Genomic DNA, 25,046 nt, shown 5'->3' on the forward strand with positions numbered 1-25,046 from the left:
TCACTGTTAGGAAGTTTCTCCTTAATACCCCATTGCTTCTCACTTTGATTAGTTTCCAACCATTGTTTCATGTTCTGCCCTCTGCTGCTTTGAGGAATAATTTGACCCCTTCTTCTTTGTGGCAGCCTCTCAAATATTGCAATGCTGATATCATGTCACCCCTATTCCTTTTCTTTCGACTAGCCAAATCCAAATCCTGCAGCAGTTCTTCATATATTTTAGTCTCCAGGCCTTTGATCTCGTAGTGGTTCTTCTCTGAACTTTTTTCCAAAATCTCAACATATTTTTATAATATGATGACCAAAATTGGTTGCAGCATTCCAGGTGTGGTCTTACTAGGGTACTATAAAGTGATACTAATACTTCAAATTATCTTGATTCTATGCCTCTGTTTTTACAACCCAGGATTATATTAGCTTTTTTAGATGCTGCTGCACATTGCTGGTTCATATTCAAGTGATTACCCACTAGGACTCCAAGGTTCCTCTCACAATTACTGTTTTTGAGCCTAATCTGTACTTATACTCCTTTAATTTTTCCTGCCTAAATGTAACTGAATACCACTGAAAAAGAGAAAGAAAAACTTTGAGAAACCACCATGGCTGCACAAAGATCTCTTTGACAAACTGAAAGACAAAAAGGGCAAGTACAAAAACTGAAAAGAGAGACACTTAACTAAGACTGATTCAGTAGATAACCAGAATATGCAAAGATGAAGTCAGGAAAGCAAAGGATCAGAATGAATAAAGACTTGTAACAAAAGTCAAAGATAATTTTTAAAAAAGGTTTCTTTCAACATATTAATAATAAGAAAAAAGTCAAGGAAACAGTAGGTCCACTAAAAAGAGATGGGAAGGAAGTAACAGGCAGTAGGGAGAAAGTAGAGCTGCTTAACTCGTTCTTTGCATCAGTCTTCACACAAAAAGAAATTAAGGCAACGTACCAAAAAAACTATTGTAAAAGACAAACTAGAAATAAAAATAAGCAAGAAAATGGTAAGGGAACACCTATCTGATCTTAATGAATATAAATCACCAGGACCTGATGGATTATATCCAGAAGGAGCTGAAGGAGCTGGCAGATGTTATCTCAAAACTATTGTACTATATCTTTCAAAAATCTTGGAGAACCAGGAAAGTACCTGAGGATTGGAAAAGGGCTGGTGTGGTTCCCAACTTCAAGAAAGGTGGTGGGGAACAGACCCAGGAAACTAAAGACCAGTCAGTCTAACATCAATACCTGGGAATATTCTAGAAAAGATAATCAAAAAATAGATCTGTAAACAACTAGAAGCAAATAAAGTTATATCTAGTAGCCAGCATCGGTTTGCTAAAAATAGATCATGCCAAACCAAACTTATTTCATTCTTTGATAAAGTAACTAAATTAGTAGACCAGCAAAATGCTGTGGACATAATATTCTTAGATTTCAGTAAGGCATTTGACAAAGTAGACCACAACCTACTTCTTGGTATGCTAGAAAAATGTGGAATAGACAACATCACCACTGGATGGATTTGTAGCTGGCTGACAAACCGTATTCAGTGAGTAGTCCTTAATGATACTACATCCACATGGAGAAAAGTAAGTAGTGGGGTACCACAAGGCTCTGTCCTAGGCCCAATATTCCCCAGTATCTTCATAAATGACTTAGATGAGGGAATAGAAGGGGTGCTCATCAAATGTGCAGCTTTCAGAAGTCCAATCTCCAACTTATTCCACAATTCACTATCCAATTTCATATTCTGGAAAATGGCAATACCATATTTTCTTACTACATTTTCCCAATGTTTTTTGTATTAGGAATATCTAGATGAATTGAGGAGATCTGGAGATGAAGTGATTATGGAGACAATCCTATAATAGAACATAGGTTCATATAGATATACATTGAAGTTTTATACAGTTGTTTGAATAAAAGATGGACATATTCCATTGTAAGTATGGATATATATATAGGTAGTCTTTCCTCATCAACTGCTTGGTCAGCAACCTTGGAAACTACAACAACACTGAAAAAGGAGACTTATGACAGGTCTTTGAAGTTGCAGATGTTCCAGCACCCTCTGCAGTCATGTAATTTTGATTTGGGTGCTTGGCAATTGTTCTGCATTTATGACAGTCACATCATCCTGCATGCATATAATTGCCATTTGCATTCTTTACAACTGGCTTCTGATTTAAAAATTCATTGGGGAAGCTGGAGGAAGTCACAGATCATGGTCATGTGACTTCACACAATGACTGTGGGTGATTTTTTTCACAACTGCAACCAAAACTGATACAATTCAGGACAGTGACATGATGTTATACTTCGTAACTATATTGCTTAGTGATGGAGTTATAGTCCATAAATGAAGATTGCCTGTAATCCACATCTATAAAAACTCATTCTTAAATCATAAGGAACAACAATCCATTCTTAAGTCATAAGGAACATCAACAAGCAATCAAGGAGAGAACCAACCTAGAACTAAGGAAGAATTTTGTGATAGTTACAACAATCAGTGGAGCAACATCTCTAGAAGTTGTGGGTGTTCCAGCATTGGAAGTTTTTAAGAAGAGATTGGATGACCATTTGTCTGAAATGGTATAGGATTTTCTGCCAGAGCAGGAGGATGTGTTAGAAGACCTTCAAGGTCCCTTCCAACTCTGTTATTCTATCAAATATTCAATTCCAGGGTGGTTATTGGCTTATTAATTTATCTTTCTAGTGTTGAAAATTTAGCTTCTTAACAATCCATTTCTGTTATCCAGTCCATCATTTTCCACATAACAAACATACAGTACAAAATAATATAAACCTCCAAAGCATACTAAACCTTATCTCAAGCTTAAAATATGCAGTATTAATTCAGTTAATATGCATAATATCAATAGCAGAAAATATTAATGGACAAATTGCATATTTTCCATTTTATTGATATATTGATAAGGCAATACATATTTAAAACTTTGCACTGACCTATCTGATTGCATCACAAGATCAATAAAGGAAAAGATTGCATTGTGGTCAGATATACATATCAGCCCAGATAGACTCTTGGTCACTTTTTCTTTACTGATGAGAAGAAATTAATATTGTTTAATCTGCAAATATATTTTGTTTTAAATCTAAAATGGAAGAATTTATTTGAAGACTGAGGAATATTTAGTATCTTTTTCTTATGCATGTGTAATTGATTTGAAGCAATATAACCTCTATCCGGCTGTGGTATCACACTCTGCAGTGTTGACTAATTTTTTTCATTGCATGTTTGACTATTTGTTAAATCCTGTGGTTTGCGGGTGATAGTTTGACATTTAAAGTTGCTCAGAAAAAAGTGCTGCTTCTCTAATAATATTTATTTAACATTAGATCCAAATGCTTACTGTCCATATGCTTGTAACAAATTACCTTCCTTGGATGTTTGGTAGCCTTGTTATTTGGTTCTTTTTCATAAATTTATTCTTCCTTAGATTATGTTCTTCTATGTGAAATTCTGTGAAAAATATTCACCCTTTTTAAATTTTCTGAATGTTTGCCATTTATTATTATCAGAGCCTAATGTATATCCTATTGATATGTAAAAGAAATCTGAATGAACAAATCACCACAAATTAGTGCTGTTTCATTCAGTTTGAAAGCAGAGTCATCCAATGTGCAATGCACCATTATGAAAAAGTCCTCTTACATTTCAAAGCTGATTGTATCATTTTTAATTGCAGTAACTGCAGCCAAAACTTTCTGGATTGTAACAGATGATCAATTTATGGCATTGTATAGGAAATTTCGCTAAACAAACCTGAAAGATTCTATTATTGGTTTAACAAGATGTTCATATGGGAACCTTGGGTCATTATACTCCTAATCACTTAATATATAAACTGGAGTTTGTTTTTGGCTAATGTTGAAAGAGGATCAAAATGTGGGTCCTAGTTCACACATAATGCTTATCACAGAATCATAGTTTATTATTTGTTTCTGCTAAGGGAATAAACAAGAATGAATGAAAAACAGGTACCATTGAGCTTCTTTGTTCCCTAATAAGCTAGAATTGTTTTTGTTTATTGATATGAGTGCAAGTGTGTGTGCACATGTGTGTATCCATTTTATTCTTACATTTTTCATGTGCTAAAAAGTAGTCTCTCTCAAGTCAAGCTGGACTTTTGGTGAGTTCATTAAGTTTGCTTTGGTGACAATGTGGAAATAATTTTCCCATTTTTTTATTTTATTTTCCAGACTAGGCAATTATTTAAAAAAGCTTTTTATATACTATAGGGAATAACAAAATCAAGATAGTCTCTTAGGACTCCAAATTTATCAGACAAATCTTAATAAAGAAAGTGAATTTCTCCTATATTTTAGAATTAAGATTTTAAAACACAAATTATAAAATGACAAATTATTCTTCATACGTGCCTTTGAAAGGGACAAGGATGCTCTTTGGCAGAAATCAGATGCTCTGGAATTCCAGCAGAAGCTCACAGCAGAACAAAGGTGGCTTGGTGATGCTGAAGTCACCAGTTGCTTAGAATGTCAAAAAGAATTTGGCTGGATGAATCGCCGACATCATTGCAGGTCAGTATTTGAGAGGATTGAACAAATATGAGCAGTGATGATTAGCCTGATGTTTAACAATCACCACAATTTTCTATTACTTTTATGTTAAGTATACACAAATTTGGGTTTATCCCCAGTTCCATCCAAAATTCTATTCAAATACTGTTAGAGTTTGCAGCAATCCAACCAGCACACAAGTAAATAATTCAACAGGATTCATGTATAAAATAAACATCTTTATATACAGTAATGTAAAGTATGATGCATGTATACAATACCCATACAGTAGAAGCCAGAACCAGCTCAGACTATATAGTACTGTGCAAAAGTTTTAGGCAGGTGTGAAAAAATGCTGTAAACAAAGAATGCTTTCAGACATATAAATAATGATTATTTTTGTCAATTTTCAAAATGCAAAGTGAGCAAACAAGAAAAATCTAAATCAAATCAATATTTGGTGTGACCACTCTTGGCCTTCAAAACAGCAGCAATTCTCATAGGTACACTTGCACAAAGTCAGGGCTTTTGCAGGATTATTCTCAGGTGTATGATCAACCAATTATAGCAAATGGGTGCTAATGATCATCAATGTCACACGTAGGTTGAAACCCAGTCATGAACTGAAACAGAAACAGCTGTGTAGGAGGCTTAAAACTGGGTGAGGAACAGCCGTTAGCTTGCAGCTGACATACCTGTTTATATCCTTTCCACGAAGCTTACCCATTGCTTACATTTCTGTAGCACCTCTATTTTACTCTTTAGTAAATAGCAGAAACTAAATCTGCTGTAGTCATCTACAATGATCAGTGCATACTTTGCTCCTCCCAAACGGGCTTGCATTGGTCCCACTAAATCTGAATGTACCAGCTCCAGAGCTCTTGTTATCTGCCTTGTGCTACTTTTGCTTACTGGGAATGTCTTGGACTTTGATGATGTACATACTGCACAGATCAAGTATGCTTTAAACCCTTTTAAGTGTTAGGGCAGCCTCCCTCAGTAACCAGGAAAGAAACCACTCAACTCCATTTTGCAGAATTAAGAGTATTTTTACTGGTTATGAGTAGATAGCAGCTAAGCAAAGCAAGATCTGAGGCAAAAGCGTGTGTAATCATAGATATCAATATTATCATAGATCTCCATTAGATAATTAGGAAAGAAAGACCACGAGATTCCATGTGTGGAAATCAAGTGTACTTTTACTAATTATAAATGATTAAAGGCATAGCGCAGCGAAATCTGAATATTTAGGAGCGAAAGCGATTGATATATAGAATAGCCCATTCCCCTCCCCTTGGCATCACAGTTACAGTCCAATCATAATTCTCCCAAGTGTCAGGTGCAAGATAACTTCAAAAGGCATCATGAAGATGGAATGTCGGTGCCGTTAGTCCTGGCGGGAATCTCCCACGCATGCGTAGTCCAACCAGCAGCTGAACTCCAGAACCTTCCTCTAGCACAATGAGTAACCCCTCCCAAATACCATGCCCTCCCTCCCCGTTTCATGGCAGCCGAAGCAACAGCAAAGCAGAGGCTGACAGTGACCCAAACTCGCTCCCCCTGGTAACCCCATCCCATAGTCCAATCTGCACACCCCTCAGGTGTCCATGTGGGTTCCATCTTTGAAAAGCATCATCAGGTTAGTATGCCGGATAGTTGCCCTTGGCGGGCAAATCCACTATCTGCAGTATGTGCAATAGATAGTGAGAACAAAACTCCCTTTTCTTACAATCACTCCTGTACTTAAAACTTTCCCTCCCAAATACCATGCCTCCCCCTCCCCGTTTCAGTGACAGCCGAAAGCAAGTAGTGAAGCAGAGGCTGACATCCGGCCCTCCTCCAGGAAAAGAAGTCATCCCTGCAAGACAAACAAACAAAGAAAACAGGGACAAGACAATAAAAGAAATGTATAAGTAAATTTAGGTCAGGATTTGTCAGGGCACTTAGAGTAGAACGTCCACAAGAGTCTAGGAGCCCTAACATGGGATTTATCAACCCATTCAGCTTGGGAGGGGGAAAAATGTTTCCAGGAGACTAGATATTGAATTCGATTCCTATGTTTCCTGGAGTCCAATATTTCCTTAATCTCAAAATGTTGCTCTCCTTCAATGAGAAGAGGGGCAGTGGGTGCAAGTAGGGGCACACGAAAAAAGGAAGTGTGCTCCGGTTTCAAGGGGTTCACATGAAACACAGGATAAATCTGGTTAAGATGCTTCGGGAATTCCAGAAACAGGATTAATGATCTTTATTATAGGAAATGGACCAACGTATTTCGGCCCCAATTTCTTTGATTTCTGGGTGGTTTGGAGAAACTTGGTAGACAAAAACACTCGATCCCCTACTTTGTACTCCCTTTGCTTCACCCTCTTTTTGTCGGCCTGTTTCTTGTGTGCCCGATAAGCAGCTTCTAATGCTTTGCGGGTCACGGGCCAAATTTGTTGGAACTGGTCACTCCACTCGGAGAGGGACAAAATTTGCGGCTTTTCACGGGGTAATTCTGGAATAGGTACAAAGTCCTGTCCAAACACAATCCTAAAAGGGGTGAAACCAATACTGCTGTGCTCAGAGTTGTTGTATGCCACCTCAGCATGTGGTAACAACTTGTGCTGCTGATAATTGATGAAACACCGGAGGTACCGTTCCAAAACAGAATTAGTCTGTTCACAAGCACCGTTACTTTGAGGATGGTGGGCGGAGCTTATCCCCTGGGTGGAGCCAATTAATTTCAGAAATTCCTTCCAGAAGAGGGAGGTGAATTGGACCCCTCTATCCGAAATTATGCATTCCGGTACTCTATGCAAACGGTATACATGAGAAATAAACAACTTAGCCAACAATTTAGCTGATGGGATTTTGGAACAGGGCACAAAATGAACTTGTTTAGAAAACAGGTGGGTGATGACCCAAATCATGGTATTTCCTAGACTCTCTGGTAATTCGACAATGAAATCCATCGATATCTCCTTCCATGGGGCCTCAGGGCAGGCCACACCCTGGAGAAGGCCTTGGGGTTTTCCTGGTGGGCACTTCATGGCAGCACATATGGGGCAACTGGCCACATAGGACTCAATGTCTTTTTTCAATGGCCACCAAAATTGCCCCCTAAAACTAGATGTAGAGTCTTTACAAAACCAAAATGGCCTGCCATTCGGGAATCATGGGCCCGCTGAAGAACAAGAGTTTTCAGGTTAACAGGAACATACAATTTAGTCCCTACCCAAGCCAGTCCATCTTTCATAGTACATTCATTTAAATGTTCCTTGAACCAGTCATTGGACTCAAGGCTTTCCTTGAGTTTGCAGATGAGGTCTGTTGTGACCTCCAAATTTGAGTTGCTTTGGCTTCTGGTAACCACCGGGGCAGCAAGACTTTTAGCTGGGATGACTGGGTGAACCACGCTCAGCTTCGAGCTGTTGTATTGTGGAAGTCTGGATAAAGCATCAGCCATAAAGTTCTTCCCTCCAGGAATGTACTTGAGGGTGAAATTGAACCAGTCAAAGTGTTGCACCCACTGCATTTGTTTAGGAGATAGCTTTCTAGGGGTCTTCAACGCCTCCAAATTTTTATGATCAGTCCATATCTCAAAAGGGTGTTTAGCCCCTTCAAGGAAATGTCGCCATCAAAGCCCACCTGACAGCAAAGGCTTCTATTTCCCATATAGCCCACCGTCTCTCCGTCTCTGTTAGTTTGCGAGAGGTGTAAGCGCAAGGCTGCAGGTTCGTTTGAAGTAACACTGCTCCCATCGCCACATCACTGGCATCAGCTTGAACGATAAATGGTGCATGCATATCTGGGTGTTTCAAAATGGGTTCAGCTGCAGAGTCGCTTCAGTTTTTCGAATGCGGCTTGACATTCCATAGTCCAATTCAATGGCTTCCCCAGTCTGGGTTTGGTCTCCCCTTTTGACTTTGGGAGATTTGTAATTGGCAGAGCAATGCTGGCGAATGAGGGAATAAATTGACGATAAAAAAATCGCAAATCCTAGAAAACTTTGTAATTGTTTGCGGGTGCGAGTGGGAGCCCACTCAGTAACAGCCTGGACTTTTGCTGGGTCCATCTTGATGCCATTGTGGGAGATGCGATAGCCAAGGTAGTCAATTTTTTCCTGATGAAATTCACATTTGGACAATTTGGTATATAGTTCTGCGGCCCAGAGTTTTTTGAATACTGATCGTACCAATGTCACGTGTTCTTCACGTGTTTCCGTGTAAATAAGGATGTCATCTAGGTAGACCATCGCGCCCTTGTACAGGCAATCATGCAAAACTTCATTTATTAATTGCATGAAAACCACTGGTGCCCCCTGTAGGCCAAATGGGAGTACTCGGAATTGGAAACAACCAAGTTGGCAGTTGAAAGCAGTTTTCCATTCATCTCCCTCTTTAATTCTGACTCTGTAATAGGCCTCTCTTAGGTCCAATTTTGTGAAGATCTTTCCTTTACCTAATTGGGCCAACATGTCCTTCATCAGAGGGAGGGGGTAAACATTTTGTGTGCATACAGCATTAAGATTTTTGTAATTAACACAGAGACAAAAGGAACCATCTTTCTTTTCTCTGAACAATACTGGAGCGGCCACTCGTGGCCTAGCAGGTTCAATAAACCTCCTTTGTAAATTTTTACCAATAAACTTCCATAATTCTTCCATCTTGCGGGGACTCATTGAGAAGATTTGGGGTTTTGGAAGTTTTACCCCTGGGAGGATATCAATGCTGCAACCTGTTGCGCAATGAGGGGGCAATTTATCAGAGGATTTTTCACTGAAAACATCCCTTGTCCCAATATTCTTGTGGGATTTTCTCCTCCCAATCAATTTTTTCTAGCATTGCGGCTGCTTGGTTAGATTCAGTGTTAGCAATATTGGGACCCCCCCCCCCTTCTCCCTCAGGGGGTGTAGCAGAGTGGATGCGCAACCACCCTTTCTTCCAATTGATGTGTGGGTTCTATTTACGTAACCAGGGTAAGCCCAGTATGAGAGGCCAGTCCATTCCCGGTGCGACAATAAAACTTATTGTCTCCTGGTGAGTTCCCATCCACATGTCTATTGGTTCAGTCACAAACTGGGCAGGGCTTCCCCCAGCTATCGACCCGTCCAACTGGCAAAAAGCAATGGGGACTTTTAAAGTTCTCAATTTCAGGCCCAGTTTTTCCACTACTTCAGGGCTAACGATGCAACGTGTGCAACCTGAATCTAAAAGGGCCAGCATTTTTGCTTGGGCTCCAGTAGAGGGCACTTTAAGTTCTACTGGGATAGTCATGGGTCCCGATCGGGAACTTAGCAGACGTCCTTTGTCAGATTTTGTTTCACTTTCCTCCGATGAGGAGGATGGTTCCTCTTCCCCTGGAGTAGGAAGGAACTGTGCAGCAGGCTCCAGCCCTTTCATGGCGGTATCCCTTCTCTTCCCAGGCTGTTTGTCTGGCTTTCTCTCCCCCCCAGCAGAGGGCTTTGGGCCCATCTTGGTGCGGCAGTTTGCTACTCGGTGCCTCTCCTTCCTGCAATGGAAACAGGTGATCGACCGGGGCTTGCTTGCAGACCAACTTTTCCCTCCTTTTGGAGCTCCTTGTGGGGGGGGGGTGTTGGGAGGGGTAGCCTTCTCTTTCTCACTGTCCTCACGGTACTTGTCTCGGGCTAAATCTATTTCCACATCCACTGCCAATTCATACCAGGGTTGCAATGTACGTGCCCCCTCCCCCCGTTTATATAGTTCGGTATATATCTTTGTTTAAACCGTCCATGAAGCTGTCCATCAGAGCCTCTTTGCATCACCCCCGCATATAAACAGACAATTCATGAAACTCTTGTATATATTCAGCAACTGGCCTTTTCCCCTGGGTAAGGGTTTTCATTCTGGTTCTAGACTTCCGCTCCATGAGCGGATCATCAAAGCATTCCTCATGGTGGCCATAAATCTATTATAGTCTCTCAGTAGGGGGGAGTCATTGTTATGCAGGGCAACCATCCAAGCCGCTGCCTTGTTTTCTAGCGCCATGGTAACCACTCTTACCTTGGCTTCTTCCGTGGGGAGGTCTTCTTCGAACTGTAGCATGAAATTCCATACCTAAACCAGGAAAAAAGACTCCCCACCAAATTTCACACCAAATGAAGGAACTTTAGCCATCCGGCACCTGCGGGGGGGGGGCTCCCCCTCTTGAAATGGCTCTCGTGGCTGCTGCTGCTGGGGTCAGGGCTTCTTCATCCTGATCAGCTCCACTGTCTGCCCCCCGGCCCCCCTTGGGCAGAACAGGGTCCTTGCAGTTCTCTGTTTCTGGGAGATCAGCTTCTCTTTCAGGACCGCTCTCACGTAAGCATCGCCTCTCCCAAGCCTCTTCAAAGAGTTTCGTAGCCTGGGACATCATAAGGTTCTCCTCATCGGCCTCCTGCCAAGCATTTGCTGGTCACCGATACCGCCTTGTGGTAACTCCAGCCGGAGTTTCCTCAGGATCATACTTCTGTCCCACTCCCAAAGGCCACCTGGGGTGGACAGATCGTTCTTCCAAGTGTAGTCCAGCCATTTGCTCCATTTCCAAGGGAAACGAGAATGCAGTCGCTCCCACGTCATCCTCCTGGTCGCTGCCTGGGAGGGAAGTTCTTTTGAAGTTTGGGATTTTGTTACACTCCCATCGGAAGGTGTTAGCTCCAGGATGTTACTTAATGTCAGGGCAGCCTCCCTCAATAACCAAGAAAGAAACCGCTCAACTCCATTTTACAGAATTAAGAGTACTTTTACTGGTTGAGTAGATAGCAGTTAAGCAAAGCAAGATCTGAGGCAAAAGTGTGCGTAATCATAGATATCAATATGTGACCCAAACTCCCTCCCCCGGTAACCCCATCCCATAGTCCAATCCGCACACCCCTCAGGTGTCATGTGGGTTCCATCTTTGAAAAGCATCATCAGGTTGGTATGCTGGACAGTTGTCCTTGGTGGGCAAATCCACTATCTGCAGCATGTACAGTAGATGGTGAGAACAAAACTCCCTTTTCTTACAATCACTCCTGTACTTAAAACTTCCCCTCCCAAATACCATGCTTCCCCCTCCCCATTTCAATGACAGCCGAAAGCAAGTAGTGAAGCAGAGGCTGACATTAGGTTTATCCCTTCTTCAAATTGTTGCATCTTTTGCAAAACTCTGAAGCTGGCATGGCCAAGCTTTCTGTGCAAGAGATGAACACATGAATCATGTTGTGCCACATTTCCAAATGTTTGGACACATTGAATTTTTTGTCCCTGTATTGGAAGAAATGTCCTTCTGGGTTCAGTTCTAAGGGGGGGGGGAAGACACTGGAAACATGGAAGCTGCTTAGAAAGATGGTTTAATGGTGGACAGGACCACATGGCTTGAGGTCCTGGGCAAAAAGGTGATCACATGCTTCCAGGTGTTGGGTGAAGAAGAAGAGAGCGAGAGGAGGGGCTTGCTGGGTTTTTAATACTCTGTTTGGCTCCACCTCTCTGTTTTCTGTTCCTGTGTAAGAAATGTATTCTGATTGGTTGTCAGACTCCCATGAGGCCATGCAACTCTCTAGGCTGAGTCCAGGTTTGGTTGAGTTCTCAGATGCCATGTGGTGAGTTGGGTAAAGGGCTAATACTAGCATGCCTTGATTCCATCACCCTGGAGCTTAAAAGGAGAACTCCTTATTATGTAAAGGAACTGGCTTGGGCATCTTAATGGCCCATTGACAAAGGGAGATGGGCAGGAAGCTGTAGTGTGCTACTTTGTCTTTAAAACATGTTTCTCCCTTTTCACATCCAGGGAAATATAATATTCTGCCTTTTAAGTATTTCTTAGGATATTTCATTTTTCTAGGAGTGGGATGGGTTTTAGCTTCCTACACCTGCAATACATAAAGATCATCCTATTTTATGCCCTGTGCACATACATTCCCATTTCTTTTTATGAGACGTGTCCCATTTACAAATGTGGTCTCAAATCCTTGCTGGTCTAAACTGGAGACACTCAGTAAATTATGCTCCATTTCAGGCACACATAATATATTACTAAACTTTTCCTCCAGACATGGAATCAGCACACTGCCTTTTCCTGCAGCTTTATTTTGGTCATTTGCTAAGGCATCTCCTCCAGCTGGATCCATTCTGAAAAACAATTTAGACTTATTAACAATTGTTTGACTAGCCCCACTGTCTATTAACTTTTTGTCTCTGCTATTGTAATAGCTAACTTTTGCAACAGGAGCTTGTCGATCTGTTATTTGTCTTCCTTGCAAACAGTATTTCTTTAAATCAGTCCTAAATCACACCTCAATTTCAGCCAAATCTCTTTTGAAACATATGAAACACCACCTTTCTTTTCTTTCTCTTTCTTCATAGAAAATCTTTGCTGGACTGTAATCTGGTCTCTGTCTGTTGTTTTTCTCTCTCTTTGCTCCTTTGGCCCCTCACCTCAGGAATTTCTCTTTGTGGCTTTTTCTAAAATGGTGTTTGTTTTCTTCAGAAATCAAACAGACTTTATGGGCTTCCATTCATAATTCCTGTTCTGGTTTGCACTCAAAAAACAGCTGAAACAGTGTCCCACGTTTCAGCAAGACTATTTAGCACCAACAGTACCTTCTGAAATTCAGGAATCTGCATTCCACACTGTTCCAATTCAATAAATAAAGTTTGCATATGCAGCAAATGCCTCTCTACACAGTCTTGTAACTGGGCTCTGTATAATTGCTCAATAATTGCACAATATTGCATGCTGACACATTCACATGCACACTTCTCAATTTCAGCCAAATCTCTTTTGCAGTTTTTAAATCAGCTATATTCAAGAATTGTTCATCTTCTAAACTTAAGATAATGTAGGCCGATGCCTTATGCTGCCTTTGATCTGTGCTACTAATGGTGCTTGGGGTGGATTAATAACAATATCTCAGAGCTCCTTAGCCTTCAGGAAGCATTCCATTTTTCCAGCAATTCAACCAGCACACAAGTAAATAATTCAGCAGGATTCATGTATAAAATAACCTTCTTTATTCACAATATATATAGTATAGCTAAAAGTAACTCATATACTGTCAAAACCTCCCTACAGTATGTGATAGGCTAAAGCAATTAGGTCTTCGCAGTGAATATTCAAGGAAAAGGTGTGATTCAAGGAACAGCAGAAAATCTCAGTATGTATCTAGCATTGTCCAGAACTTTAATCATTATAAAGAGCCAAGGTGGCGCAATGGTTAAATGCAGCACTGCAGGCTACTGCTAGATCAGCAGTTCAGCGGTTCAAATCTCACTGGCTCAGGGTTGACTCAGCCTTCCATCCTTCCGAGGTGGGTAAAATGAGGACCCAGATTGTTGGGGGCAATATGCTGACTCTCTGTAAACCGCTTAGAGAGGGCTGAAAGTCCTATGAAGCGGTATATAAGTCTACTGCTATTGCTATTATAAAGTCTGACCATGTTAGGTGAAATGAACTAATGGCCTGATTTAGTGTGATAAAATTTTAACTGATTCTTCTCACCTTCAAGTTCATTTCTGCCAATATTCTAGTGAAGTCATAATGCAGATGAGGAAGGTTGGAAGGCAATCTACATTCCTAGAACATTATTGGTCTTTTATTTGTATTGTTATGGTTTACAAAATTTTATATAAAGCAATAGTCTATAGATATGAGAAGGAAAGCAGGAGTAAAGAGAGAAGGGCTATAGGCATAATTTTTGCCCTTTATGGCAAAAAATGAATTGGTTCAGATTTTGATGAACATATGTGTAGGTGTTTTATTAGGAAAGCACTTATATAGCAGGATGTTGTCTTTTAATTGATGGACTGAAGAGAAAGTTCAAAACCAGATCTCCTTGAAATCATTAGAAATATTAAAATTATATCCAAAAGAAATATTTTATTTCATTGTCAGATAATCACAGCAACCAGAAATTATTTTAACAGGGTCATCTTTCTTTCATTCATTCTACATTTTTATTGAGAAATGAACTGTATGGAAAAGTGTAGAATGAAAGAAAGAAAAGAAGATGAAGCTGTTAAAAATAATTTCTGATTCAAGAAAGAGGATATTTATTTGATTATACATGTAACTACAGCAGCAGGAATTGTATTTGCCCAAAATTGGAAATTAAATACGCTACCAACAGATGAAGAGATAATAAAAAAAGATATTAGATTGTGCAGAGATGAATAGGTTGACAATGAAAATAAAGGATAAAGAGGAATCAAGACCTGGGAAAGATTTTATGATTGGCTAGAGAAAGGAAACTGGAAAAGAAAATAGGGAGAAGATATAGAACTCAGACAAGGCACTGTTAAACGGAAAAGGGGGTGAAGAAGGGGAAAACAGAAAAGAACATATTAAATATCTAAGTATATATCCAAAAGTGAGATATAAAGGGGGGGGGGATATAGTTAGGAAGATTAGCAAAGGTAAGGGAATAAGAAATGATATCAATATATTTGGGTTTGCGGAAATACCATCCCAAGGAAACATAAACTGAGATCTGAAAGAGACACTTACAATAATAGGAAAGAGGGAGAGAGAGAGAGAAGGAGAGAATGAAAGGAAGATAGGGAAAGAAGAAAGAGATGAGAGGAGGATGGAAGGGAGAGGAAGAGAAGGAGAGAGGGTAGGAAGGAGAAGAGTAGAAGTAGCAGAAAGGTAAGGGAAGAAGGGGAAGGAGAGGAGGAAGGAAGGAAATAGAGAAGGGAGAGAGGGAGAAAAGGAGAAAAGAAAGGGAAAATAAGGTGGTGTTATAACAGGAGGAAGGGATGGTAAATAAAGCAACCCAAACTGTATATTAAATAACCTATTAAATGAAATAATAAATGTATAAGAATGATAAATGTAAACAATAACAATTATGTGAATATATACTGTATTTTTCGGAGTATAAGATGCACCTTTTTGCATCAAAAAAGAGGCTGAAAATCTGGGTGCGTTTTATACACTGAATACAGCATTTTTTTTGCCTCCCCAAAATCCCTCTTATATCCCTCTATCTACTGTATTTCTCTCTCTCTCTCTCTCTCTCTCTCTCTCTCTCTCTCTCTCTCTCTCTCTCTCTTTCTCTCTCTCTCCCTCCCTCCCTCCCTCCCTCCCTCTCCCTCTCCCTCTATCTACCTACCTACCTACTCTCTCTCTCCCTACCTATCTACTGTACTCTCTCTCTCTCCTGTATTTCTCTCTCTATGTCTCTCTATCCCTCTACCTACCTACTCTGTCTCTCTTTCTCTCCCTACCTACCTAATGTATTTCTCTCTCTGTATCCCTTTATCTACCTAACTACTCCCTAACTACTTACTGTATTTCTCTCTCTTTCTTTCTCACTATCCCTCTATATAACTACCTACTTTTTTAAAAAAAAATTGCCTCTTCTAAACCTTGGTGAGTTTTATACTCTGGTACATCTTATACTCCGAAAAATACAGTACTTAAAATGCTATGCAAGAGGACAAAAAAAAATTCTGGGGAAAAAATAATTTCTGGTTGCTGTGATTATTTGATAATAAAATAAAATATTTTTTCATATATAATTTTATTGTTTCTCATTAACACCTTAATTTTAAACATATGTTTTTACTTTTTTTAAAGAATGTGTGGACGCATATTCTGCTATTACTGCTGCAACAATTATGCCTTTTCAAAGCAAACTGGAAAGAAAGAACGCTGTTGTCGAGCTTGTTTTAAAAAAGTAACTGCCAATCCCGTTGATTCTGAGTTAAACTTGATACTCGAAGAATCATCTTCATCATCAAGTCTGCTGGCCTCACCATTGACCCTGGTCCACAAAATTTTGGGTGAGCTTCTATATATTTTTCAGAATTTACTGTGGCTTTACAAAACTTCAGATTAGATATTACCCTATTTTTTGGTCAGTTTGTTAAATAATTTCAGGATGTATTTCCTAATTTAAGAGAACCTAATGAGGAAATTAGAATTATCCTGTGAAACTGGGATGGTCACATGCTAGAATTATCTATTTTCTTTCCCCACAATAGTGCAATGTTGTATTTTCACTGTGGTGAAAATGTATGCAAAAGAGCACCTAAAGCTTTTGGATTTCCTTTCAAATGCATGCTTCATTCATATTCAGGTAGTTTTGTAGGTACTAGAACTTTACTAGTACATATGCAGAACTCAAAATCTATCAAAGCAGTAGGTTCTCCTTCAGCTCAAAAATCAGAATCTATCTTTATGGAACTTTATGTGGATTAGGTAGATTATGTGGATTATTAGAATTAAGAAGAGATTGGATAACCATTTGTCTGAAGTGGTGTGGGGTTTCTTGCCTAAGCAGGGGGTTGGGCTAGAAGACCTCCAAGGTCCCTTCCAATTTTATTCTATCCTATCCTGTCCAATCCTATCCTATCCTATCCTATCCTAGGCAGAGATGGATATGCGCTGTATGCTAATACAGTGTTTCCCCGAAAATAAGACAGGGTCTTATTGGAGGAGAACCTGACGTCACAACGACACAACCTGCGATCTCGAAATCTCGAGATCGCAGTCGACACTTTTGTCTCTGGGTGGTCTAAACAGACCTAAACCATCCCGTAGAGATGGTGAACAGGAAGAATACATCTTGCTGATCACAGAGACATCGCAAAGTCTCTGATTGATCCAAGAGAAGTTCTTCTAGCCAGCGACAAAAGCGCAGCCATAAGATGATGAAGTTGGGATAGTTCCGGAAAGGAAGGAAACGGAAAGAGAAAGTGTGTACAGCTGGTGAGGAAATGTTACTGTTTTAAAAGAGACTGCCCAAAAAAAACCTTAAAGCTAAAATGCTATTTTATGGATGAAATTTGTGCAAAGCTTTTTAAAGTGAATCGATTAGTTTTTCTTCTACTTTTTTATTTTTGTAACTTATGGATTGAAACCCTTTTTTAAAATTTCTATATGAGTTTTTTCCCTTTTTCTATTTTGCCTCATTTAAGAATTTTACTTCTTTTAAACCTGGACTACAAAAAAGATACAAAAGGAGTACAAAGAAGCTTGTAACATTAGAGGGAAAGGAAGCAACACTGCCACGGAGGTTGGAGGTTTAAGACTTGGAAACATTTTATTTTGACTTCTCTCTTTGATCATTTCAATTTTGCGCTTTAAGACCTTGTAGCTTGTTTAAGAGAGTGATAAGAAGAGCACGGAGTGTGTATGCAGGTGTTCTTTTGAACCTTATTGCCAGCTGCGGAAAAGTGAAAACAAGGTCTTATTTTGAGAGATTATAAATGAATTTGTGGTTAATCTTAGAGAAAGCTTTGAAAGCCGGAGTGGCAGTGTTTACCAGTTGAAAGAATGGCACAATATCAACATCAAAAAGAAACTTTAATGTTGCAAGAGATAATGTTTGGAATTCAAAAACTACTAGAAGTATCAGAGAGAATTGAGGAGAAACTGGAAAACATAGAGCACATAACAGCAAAATATGATGGAGAATCTCAATTGGAAAAAGTGGAGGCTAGAGTCCTAAAAATGGAAGAGAAAAACGAGCACAAAGACAAGAAATTTGTTGACATCTACGGTGAATGGAGTGTGGCTGGAAATGGAGAGAGTGGAATATGGAAAGGGAAGCTAGATGGCCAGGAACTCTACCCCAGATGGCAAGGCATAGAAGAAGAAAAAAGAGAATAATTGATGGATTTAAGGAGAGAAATCTTATCAGAAGTATTGTTGATGACCAAAGATATGCTGATTAAAGAAACAGATGGAGGGTATCGAGACTATACAGTATAAGAGATGCAATAAGCAATGAGCTGTGAAGAGAAATCCACACAAATATTATCAAGGAAATAATCAGAAGATTAATTCCACAAATGGCAAAAGACATAAGATTGCATTATTATTGGAAAGATACAGGCTGATATATGAAAGCTTATAATAAAACATTAGTTAAATTTAGAGCATTATGTAAAATATGAAGTGATAATGGATATGGTTAAATAAATAATTGTCAATGATAATGTATACATATGTAGTGGTTTGATAAGAATTAATTGGATATGAATGGTAAATGGTGACTATGAAAGGAAGATTAGAAATTTTGTTATGACATAAAACCTAATAATAAAAAATTTAATTAAATCTAGTTAAACTTTGAGTATTAGGTCAAAAAATGTTTTGATAATGATAATAACGTGTATGTATGTATGTATGTATGTATGTATGTATGTATGTATGTATGTATGTATTGGCTTAATAAAAGGAAATCGGATATAAATTGTAAACGGATTTGGAAAGGAGGACTAGAAATTTGGTTACTAAATATTGATTTTTATTTAGAATAGGCCATAAGGATTTAATGTTATTGGATGATATTGGAAATAGCTAACGAAATGCCATTATGTGGTTATGTCTTAAACTTTGGAATATTCTATGCAAAAGGACGTTAAAGCAATTATAGTCAAATGAAAATTGAGGTATGATAATAGTAATATCTATAAATATATTTGATTTAAAATATATGATTTGATATGAATTATAGCTGATTTCTGTGGAAGAGATGCACAAAAGCTTTTTATAACCAATTAACACACTTTCTATAGTATGTAAAGAAAGAGGATTCTTTGTGTTGTGTTTGTGTTTATGTAAAAATAAAAATAAAAATTTTCAAAAAAAAAAGACAAGGTCTTATTTTCTTTTGACCCCTAATATATGGCTTGGGCCTTATTATCAGGGCGGGTTTATTGTTTTGGGGTTGCCGAGTGGCTGCTCTCTTGTGAGTGGGCTCTCAAAGAGCTGAGCCCAACCTCAGGGGCAAACTGTCGCAGCAGCGCAACACAGCAGCCATGAAGCGACCATCGCCAAGCCGCGTGAGCACCTGTTCACCGCCTCCTGGCTCCCGCGGCTTGGCGCCTTCAAAATGCCAGTGAATGGTACTCTGCACGGCTGGAGAGGGGTGTTGCATGAGTGGCTGTTCCACTCCCGCTGGCGCGCCTCCTAGCCTCACAATGCCCTGGCCCAGCTCTCCCTGCAGAGCCATGGCACCTCCGCTGCTGGGAACCACAAAATCTCAGTGGCTTCCAGCAGTGGCCACTCTAGACGTATGCTCTGTGATTATGGGCGAGCTGCCAGCAGAGCGTACTCCCAGAGCATACAACCATAGAGCGTATGCCCAGAACGGCCACTGCTGGAAGACTCTTGGTTTGGAAGCCTCTTTGGGAGCCCACTTGCAAGAGAGCAGCCACCCAGCAACCCCTCTCTCCATCTGGGCACACCTCTGCTCTCCAACCTCTGCTCTCCAACCTCTGCTTTCCAACGTGATCACCTTTGACCCCCTCCCCCGGTTCCTTCAGCTTGTCACCTTCGCGATACCGCTAGGTTGGTGAGTGGTGCTCTGCCTGACCGAAGGGGAGATTGTCCAGGGGGCTTATTTTCAGGGGACAGCTTATATTTTTGCCCACCCAAAAATGTGGCATGGCCTTATCATATTTTGGGGAAAACACGGTAGAAGCAGCCACTTTTTAAAACATCTTGGAGACTATCATTCTGCATATAGTGGTTACTTTATGGAATACAGTACATAAGAAATTGTTGGTAAAATATCAATTGCATTTGTTTAATGTCCTTTCTGGCAGCCCAAGCCTGCAATTATTATCCCAAAATGAAGTTTTCCTGCTATGCAAATAATATTTTCCTTTCTTCTCCTTCTGGCACAGTTACAAATGAGGCCTCTAAGTCTATAGATGATGCAATGTTTGATATAATAACAGAGGAAGAAGTGGGTCAAATACAGGAAGATGATTCTGTTCGCAGCAAAAATCTAATTGAAGAATCTCTGGACCATGGGGTGCTTGATCTGTGAGTAAATCTAACTTTAAAAATGGATGTTCATGCCACTGATTAGCAGAAAAAGGATGTGTATGATATGTAATGAAAAATTCTTTCTTTCATATTCAAAAATCAAAAACATTGTAGATTCATAGAGAATCATAGAGAGAAATTGCTTTGGCCTTCTTTCAGGAATGTAAATGCATACGTTCTGCCAAAATAGGCAGTATATCCAGTGATTACTTCTTGAATGCATAGTCCTAATAACAAACCAACAAATACCATTTCTTTCATGCAACCTCCAAAATAGCAAAGTTCAGTCTTTTCTGGTAAGGTAATTTCATCATCTTGCCTATTGAAGCTCTTGGCTGCCAAAAATCAAAAAAGAAAAGTTATGTATGATACTTCGTCATGAAAATTTGCTAACTCTCATCTAAAAAGTAATGAACATCGGTCCAAATTATAGAACAAGATCTAGGTCTGCAGCAAGGATTGAAGCAAATAAAAGTCCTGTGACTAGAGGTCTGGAATATGGGACTGGCCAGGCAGCTTGTGATGGGGCTGGAAATCTCCGCTTTAGAGGGTGGTATGTGCAATGTGAAACTTTGCAGGTGTTGCAATGTGCAATGAGTAACACAGCCTTCGCTGGCCGGAATGAGGTAATTGTGCTCTTGTGGCAAAGGAGATGGTGGCTCAGGCGGGCCAAAGCAATGGGTGTCGACAACCCGCAGCTCTTTCATCCCCCTGCTTTGGCTCCTTGTTGGCTGAATCCACCAGTGGCTGGCCCCACCCTTTGCATTCCCTTTCCAGTCACTCCTCATCTGGCCTAAAAGGTAAGGGTGGGAGATGGAGACTTGCTCCATATTTCAGAGCAGGCACAAAGCGCTCCTATACTTGCTTCATCTCTTGCTAGGTCTCACAGGTGCTTCTTCTGGCCCTTATTGATGCTGCGCATACCTCAGTTGCTCAGGGAGATGCACAACTTCCTCTCTGCCCCGAGATACTGCCTCGACCCAACCGTTTCTCTCTGTTGCTGCTGTTGGAACCTCCATAGCCTGCCCAGTGCTCTCGCAGTGCTTTGTGCAGCAGTTAAATTTAGCAGGCTTCACAATGGGGGAGACGGCATCCCCTCCTCCTCCTGGAGCCCATTACAATGCAAGTAGGCAAGTGCCTCAGGGCAGAGAGCACGTCATGCATCTCCCCGAGCGACCAAGTTCTGTCCAGCACCAACAGAGGCCAAAAGAAGCATCCATGACACCCAGACAGCGCCGGAGAATCAGAATGAGAGAGAAAAAGAGAGAGAAAGAGACAGATAGACAGGCAAACAAACAGACCAAAACACCAGGAGCCATAAACCCTGGGTAGGCGTGGCTGGGGGGTATCACATGATGGGTGGGAGTGAGTGACATTGAATTGGCTACACCCACCCAGGTTTTGTGGCTCCTGGTGTTTAGGTTTCTATGGGAAACAGGTCCAAATGGCTCTTTGAGAGTTTAAGGTTGCAGAAACAGTTAAGGGCCTGAAGGACCCCATTCTCCAGTGCGCTGCTTGGAGAGTCCAAGCGTGGGTTAACACAGTCTATCTGCCCTAGGACTGAGTGAGTTTTTTCTCTAGGCCACGCCTCCCTTTGCCTCCATTATTCAGTTTTAAAAACTCAGTCCGCCTGTTTGGACTGTTCTGGAGAGCGCTCCAGTCCTAGAGCAGATAACTGGACTCCCCATGTATTTTTGTTAGTTTTATTAGTTTTAATAGTTTATTTTTGCCTTAGTTTTTTTGTTACTTAGTCACATGAGGATCAAAGGTCATTCTAAGATAATTCTGCTGCCGAGAGAGCTCTGGGCCGTTTCTTCACCTGTTGGTCGCACGCGGAGCAGGAGAACGTGAATCGCCAGTCCGGCTGTGGCAGGCAGGCGAGGGGACGGTGGGAAGCTTCCTGTTCGACGCCGTTCCCCACCGGGCCGTCGTAGAGGTCACAAGGTGCGCCTGAGTTCTCCGGCAAGAGCGGCGGTGTTCTCCTTGCCCAGCAGAGGCGGCAGCCATTTTTGAAGGTTTCGTGCACTTTGCTTTGGCTGCTTGCGCAGCGGCCGCCATTTTGAGAGCCTTATGGATGGGAGAAAGCATTTTGACGCCGTCTGAGCGAGTTGAAGGTTACTAGTAAGCCCCTCAGACCGCCACCTAGGGGTGCGAGCCTTGTCCGGGATGCCGGCCAGTCCTGCCTCCCTGTTGCCCAAATCTTGGAGCCTCCGAGGGCGGCTGGAGGAGGGAATCCGACCCTCGGGTGGCCCTCTCCTCCCCCATGGTCTGCGGATGCGCTTCAGCCAGCTGGCTAAGTGCCCGGTGCCCGGCTGCTGCATTGAGCTTCAGGTCTGCTGGAGATAAGATTTAAGATTTAAGATTTAGTTTATTTGTATGCCGCCCTTCTCCGGGAGGGACTCAGGGCGGTGAACAACTCAAAAGGGGAAAAGGGGATACAAGCACAATACACGTAATTAAAATACACAAGAGTCATACAGCCATACAAGTTGAGAGGGGAGGGGAACTCATCAACCCCAGGCCTGCCGGCACAGCCAGGTTTTGACGGCTTTCCGGAAGGCCTGGAGAGAGGTGAGGGTCCGAATCTCCATGGGGAGTTCATTCCAAAGGGCCGGAGCTGCTACAGAGAAGGCCCTCCCCCGGGTGGTAGCCAGATGGCATTGGCTGGTAGACGGAACCCGGAGGAAGCTGACCCTGTGAGATCTAACGGGTCTATGGGAGGTAATTGGCAGCAGGCGGTCTCTCAAGTACCCAGGTCCAATAAGGAAGGACACCATGGCAGACGAAAGCAGGGAGGCACAGGAGGAGTAGGCAAGGCCCTCCGCAAAACGCAGCAAGCTAGGCCCTCCGTCTAAGGGAAGTAAAGGAGGGAAGGGTACCAGCAAAAAGGCCTCCCTGGGGTCTCCTGGTACTAGTGATAGGCCCAGGGAGGGCTCCCGGCACATTGGGCCCGTTGAGGTCAATGCCCTGCAATCACAGGGGTTTTCTGTACCTGTGGGGCATGAGTTGGACTTGCCCACATGCCATGGGGAAGGGCGGGACTCCCACTCCTTCCAGGGCAGCAGATCCCCATCCCTGATAGAAGGAAGGTCTGGGGGTGACTCCCCAGATGCCTCCTGGGGCTACCCCAACTCCCCTAGCTCGTCTCTCAGGGAGGAGCTGGGACCCTTCCAGGGTCTACTCCTGGCAGAGTAGGCACCCAGCCCAGGGAGATGCAGGAGCGGGTCCGGTCTACCTGGACCACGGTCTAGAAAGGACAAAGGTTTGGCCTTGTCAGCGGAGATGAGGGAGGTCATCTCCATTGCCATCTCCCAAGGGATTGCTAAAGGCATAAAACATAGAGATGCAGGGAAATCTGGGATTTCCAAACCTAAGCGGGCTTCTGGCACTGCTCAGGTTCAGGTTCCAGCCTCTCCTGGCACCTCGGTCGCCACGGAGAAGTCGGTTTGGGAGGAAGAGGGGAGGCAGGGAGCTTTGAGCTGTCGGAGGAAGAAGACCTACCTCCTGACAAGCCAGCCTTTACAGGCCTGTTCAAGCCCACATTATTTAAATCTATTTTACATAAGGCCATAGTGGCTACTGAACTGGGTTCCATGCCCAAGGGTATGGCCGCTGCAGCCTTCTCCTCGAAGGATCACAAGGAAGGTCTGTTCAAAGAGACTGCTCCCACTCAGGAGTTAATTCCAGTCCCAGATCTGTTTATGGACGTAGTCCAAAGACAGTGGGCCCAGCCAATTGACCAATTTTAGCAGAGGGGATAAAGCCCTTTATTCCGTTGAGGGTAAGATGGAAGATGTGCTGAAACTGCCCGAGATGGATGCTCCGATGGTTTCCTTGACATCAAATTCGAACCTGCCAGCTGACCTCCTAGAGGGCTTCAAGGCGGAGGATAAATGTTCTGAGAAAGCTTGCCACAAGACGCACCAGGCGGCTGCCTGGCCTATCAGAGCGTCCACCTTGGCCTCTTTCTTCACCCGGGTGTCCCTTCTTTGGCTCAGGCAGCTGAGGCCTAAACCTCCCTAAACCGCCAGGGGATCCCAGTGGAAACATGATCTCAGCAAAATTATCACTGCAGTAGAATACGCAGTGGATGTCTTGCTGAATGCTGCCAAATTTGCTTCTAGGGCATTAGCGTCCAACTTTACCTTTTGCCGGCCGCTGTGGTTCCGCCACTGGCAGGCCAACATGAAGGCAAAATGGAAGCTGGCTTCCGCCCGTTTAAGGGGGGGCAGCTTTTTGGGGATGCTCTGGACAAGTTTGTCATCGAAATGAAGGACAAGTGCAAGGTTCTCCCAGCCACCTTGAAGAAGAACGAGCGCAAGGGCTCTGGTTCCTTTTGGAAGCAGTCCTTTTGGGCTCAGGAGGCCAACCAGCCATCCACTTCTTCCTCTTATCAGAGCCCCTACTCCCAGGGTGGGGATAGGGGTCAGGACAGGGGTTCCTTTGGGTCCCGTGGCAGGCAGCAGCAGCAGCATTCCTTTCAGAAGCCCTACCATGGTGAGAACAATTCCCACCAGTTCCATAGGGGCAAGTGACCATCACAGAGATCCTCCCATCAGAGATCAGCTGCAACTATACGCCGATGTGTGGGAGGGGATCACCACGTACTCTTGGGTCCTCAACACGATCAGGACGGGCCTAGTGTTAGAGTTTCTGTCCTTTCCCCAGAGAACATTCATTTGGTGCCCGACTCCCAAGAACCCCCTGAAGAGGTCTCTTAGCCAGGCGGAAATTGCCCACCTTCTCCAGATCAGAGCCATAGA

The 25,046-nt window shown here is 42.1% G+C and overlaps 1 protein-coding gene across 2 annotated transcripts in view; it reads left to right on the forward strand.

Annotated features, from left to right (window-relative positions):
• FYCO1 (FYVE and coiled-coil domain autophagy adaptor 1) overlaps positions 1-25,046 on the forward strand; it is a 133,498-nt gene that overhangs the window by 75,363 nt on the left and 33,089 nt on the right. For both annotated transcript variants that reach the window (XM_014058175.2, XM_087712964.1), the window contains exons 12-14: positions 4,411-4,560; positions 16,078-16,283; positions 20,139-20,280. In XM_014058175.2, the coding sequence (XP_013913650.2) occupies positions 4,411-4,560; positions 16,078-16,283; positions 20,139-20,280 (498 nt within the window). The remainder of the gene's footprint in view (positions 1-4,410; positions 4,561-16,077; positions 16,284-20,138; positions 20,281-25,046) is intronic.

Source organism: Thamnophis sirtalis, unplaced genomic scaffold (assembly GCF_051295495.1).
Source record: "Thamnophis sirtalis isolate CommonGarterSnake01/CBP01778 unplaced genomic scaffold, rThaSir2_p1.2 scaffold_4, whole genome shotgun sequence".
Classification (NCBI taxonomy): Eukaryota; Metazoa; Chordata; class Lepidosauria; order Squamata; family Natricidae; genus Thamnophis; species Thamnophis sirtalis.